The sequence below is a fragment of the Microtus ochrogaster genome, chromosome X, assembly GCF_000317375.1.
Source record: "Microtus ochrogaster isolate Prairie Vole_2 chromosome X, MicOch1.0, whole genome shotgun sequence".
Classification (NCBI taxonomy): Eukaryota; Metazoa; Chordata; class Mammalia; order Rodentia; family Cricetidae; genus Microtus; species Microtus ochrogaster.
The window spans coordinates 17,633,160-17,637,107 of record NC_022026.1 but is presented as its reverse complement, the minus strand read 5'-3'; the positions used below and the strand labels follow the sequence as shown (position 1 = coordinate 17,637,107).

General features: G+C 48.3%; 1 protein-coding gene across 1 annotated transcript; it reads right to left on the bottom strand.

Moving 5' to 3' along the window:
* Positions 1-1,361: 1,361 nt before the first annotated feature.
* On the bottom strand, positions 1,362-2,817 carry Ldoc1 (LDOC1, regulator of NFKB signaling). Its single transcript, XM_013350474.2, has one exon. It carries the CDS (start codon positions 2,635-2,637, stop codon positions 2,182-2,184), a length of 456 nt encoding a protein of 151 aa, XP_013205928.1. The 5' UTR covers positions 2,638-2,817; the 3' UTR covers positions 1,362-2,181.
* Positions 2,818-3,948: the final 1,131 nt, after the last annotated feature.

Genomic DNA, 3,948 nt, shown 5'->3' with positions numbered 1-3,948 from the left:
GGCAGCTCTGGAACACTGGACACGGCAGCTCTGGAACACTGGACACGGCAGCTCTGGAACACTGGACATGGCAGCTCTGGAACAGTCCCATTTCCACCCAGACCTTGGCCTCTTTGCCAAGTCCTCCTTACCCCCACCTGTCCCCACCCTCCAGAGAACAAGTGTCCTAAGTCCCAGAAATGACTCCTGCTCTGAACGTTGTCTATTAACCAGGCAAAATGCTTTTCCTGATGGCTTCTCGTAAGAGCCCCAAAGAGATAACGGGTTCTTTTCAGTTTTATATTTACTTTCCGCTCAGTTCCTGGTCACCTTGCATGTTCCTACTAAAGCCAATTTCATAGTAAGCAAGCTGCTGGCTGAGCCATGCTTCCAATGGCGTGGAAGTAATCACCCATGCTTGTGGAGTACTGAATATAGAGCAAGCATTATTTTAAATGCTTTATGGGCAGGATGTTTCAACCCACACCTGTAAGGTTATTCATATGATGATCAGCATCCCATTTCATCCCGGAAATTGTGCTAAACAGTAATGTATTATCTAAATCAATCAAAACTGCTAAGACTGGATTGACTTTCAGAACAATAAAATGAAGACATTCAGGTAGATACAGAAAACCTTAGATTTCCCTGCTATTTCCTGGTCCCCGTGTATAGCCCCTCTTTCAAGTTCATTTCAGTGAGGTAACCTGGTATAATGAACTTACAAAGCTGCATACTTTATTCTTAGTACCCACTCTGCCCACTCCTTCACTGCCTCTGAACCCTCTGTGCCCAGAGATGGTAACCCTAACTCCAGCCCAGTTCAGGAAGCATTTAAGCATCTTGCCAACTTCCATGGGCAGCAATCTGAGGCAAATGTATAAACGGAAACTGTAAGGACTGCAGCCAAAGGAGGGCGGAAGGTTAAGTGTAGGCTGTACTGATTAGAGTCCCATCAATCAAGATGGAAGATTTAACATTAGCTTAAGCACCGTAACATCTACTAAGTTAGTTAATGGATGTCTGAGCTCAATAGCCACGGTCCAGACAATGGATAGAACTTCCATGCTGTATTAGGAACCTTTACTATACCCAAGAAGATGCCTGCACTGTCAGTTGAATTACTAATAATGCCCCTTTCATTCTTCAAAGTGACCTAATATGACATAATATACTCAGCCACCCCTTCATATGCCACCTTGGAAGCCCCAGAAAATATTTCTTCACCAAAGTGCTTAAAACCCTATGCTATCTGTCTTCTGGAGACTAGAAATGAACGTGAGAATACTAGAATTGAATCAAGTTCCCTGATCTCAATGAAATAATGGAGATAAGAACGGCAAAAGAAAATAAAAGCTCTTAACCATGAAAAGACAATTTTGTTCTAGTTTTGCAGTGCTTGATATTTATTGAAAAGAATGCCATTGCTTTTTCCAGGTACTAGAGGGGATCTGGGCTGAACGCCTGTTCGCTTGTTTTTATTTTAGTACTACTTGTCCATATGTACACATCTGTGGGACTGCTGCAATTCTGAAAGAAAAATGACAGCTGTGCAAAACTGATGCACACAAGAAAAGAAACATCAACATTACAACTGTCAGGCAGGCACATCAGGCTCCTGCAGCAGTCTGGTCGGGCAGAGGAGGAACCTGTGAGTAGGGAGAGAACTAACCAGGCTGTAAGACTGGCCCCTTCAGGGGCTGCTGAGCTGTCCAAATCAGAGTCTGAATAGGTGTAGCCAACTCCGTCATCTTCTTCTTGGTCCTTCTCTTGAAAGGTGGATGGCTGCAGATGAGATGCGGTGGGTGGTGGTGGTGAGGTGACAGGCACACGTTTCTGGGCAGATGTAGGATGGCGATCCAGTGGAAGCCAGCTGGCAGGAATGCAGGTGGTCGGACCAGTTCAAACACAGGCCTGGACAAAGGCTGGAGCTCAAAACACAGTTCAGATTAGGAAAGGGGTGCCTGGATTGATTGAAGCTGAACAGTGTGAGCTTCAGAGAAAGGCCCAGGCCCAACTCAAGCACTTGCATCAGGTTACTGGAACAAAGACAAGCACTAAAAGGGATGAAGGAGCGAAGTGACTGGCAGGGGAGAGGATGGCAATGCAAAGGGAGCGCGGTGGCAGGAGGAGTAGCGGGTCAGGGCAGGGAGGAGACAGCGTGCAGAGACCTCCCCCTCTAGGCCTAAGGGGGCTCAGGGCCTAGAAATCATCCTCTTCCTCGTCATCATCATCATCATCAAATTCATCCTCGTCGTCGTCATCCCAGCCAAAATACTGTTTCATCTCCTCGACAAAGGCCCGATAATCACAGAGGATCGGGCTATCCATCAGTATGTATGGCACTACCCAATCCTCTGCTTCCCCGGAGAGGAGGCTGATCAGGAATGCCACTTTCATGCAGTCGTTGCAGAAGATATCATCATTCACAAGCATGTAAGACATTGTCTGCACAACAAACTCGGGGAGCCGGCCGCTCTCGCCGTGAAACCTTGAGGGGAAGGGCACCGGACAGTTCGGCCGACGTACCTGGCGCAGCAGAGTGGCCCGCTCACACACCAGCAACCGCAGCTGTGTCATGAGCCGGCTGTTCTCCATGCACAGGGCGCGGTGGCGCACCAGAAGCGCGTGCAGAAGCAACACCAGTTCATCGACCATGGTGAATCGCTTGGAAGGACTCGGGCTCTGGGGCTCGGATCTGCTCTGCGGAGCTGCTCACGGAGGCCTAGCAGGAAGTGCGTGTCCTCAGATGAGTGCTGACCCTGGGCAAGGCGCAGAGAGGGTCTAGCTGGTGACGGAAGCTCCACCCACAAGGTCACTCAGGCTGCCCCCGCGCCAGCGCAGTTCGGCGAGGAAGGCGTGGCGGGGGGGGCCTGGATGGCGTGGGGGTGTGGCCTGGATGGGACTAGGGGCCAGAGGAGGAGGGCGTGACCAAGGGAGCATCGCCGCAGGCCCCCGCCAGTTCCCCCAGCCTGAAGGAGAAAGGCTGAGGTTGGGGCTAGCCAAGCTTGCTACAGTGGAGGGTTGTGTGAGCTTAGGGCATAGAAACTCAGCACTAAGGGCTGGTCTGCGCCAGCTGAAACTTCTCTCCAGCCAGTCCGTTCATCCAATACAGTGCTCCTTTGTGGGCCTGCCACCATCAGCACTTTTTAGAGTAATTCTTTTTTAACACATTTCCTTGTTTGTTTAAGTTTCTCCCAGAGAAATAACACTGCTCTGAGGGCCACACTACAGGGGACTTCATTTGAGTTCAGAGTCTTATAGAAACACAAGGGGTGCCTCTTTCATTAAATAAATAAATAAATAATACTCAAGGACTACTCTCCAGTTGTGAAATAATAGTTTCATTAGAAAGACGTCCAAAATCAACACACGGTATCCACTTGTAAGCATCCTATCTTTGAATTTTTCCAAATTCCTATTATCAGTGACTTTGTTCCTGACTAATACACTGCCATGAGCGCTGTAAAATTATTCTGCTTGCCTATTCTGAATGTGATTAGTTGTTGATCACTAAGTTTGGCCCAGGAGCCTTGAGCTGATACCTATTGTGTCTGCTATTTAAAATGCATTTCCAAATTCAATAACTTCGGCTACCCTGATCCTTGCCTTCTCTAGTCTGCTGTCACGTCTAATCCCTTAGCTGTCATTCTTGCCTTTTTGGAGCATATTTTCTGGAATAGCCTCAGAACACTTTTAGAATGGCAGTTGGATCTCCCTGATTCTCCAGCAGTTTCCCCTCTGCTGCTCTGAATAATAAGCAAGTTCTTGGTCATAACATACAGGGCCCCACTTCTCCATGCCCTCTTCACATGGTCTCCTGTCCCCACACATATCACACAGTTCTGGCCTCTCCTCAGAACCTTTGTCCCTTCTATCTATCTTCTTTCCCCCTTTACCTGCCTACCTCATCTTTATGCTACTTTGAGAAAGGGCTTTCCAAACTGTCTCATCTGTATGTGTGTTCTC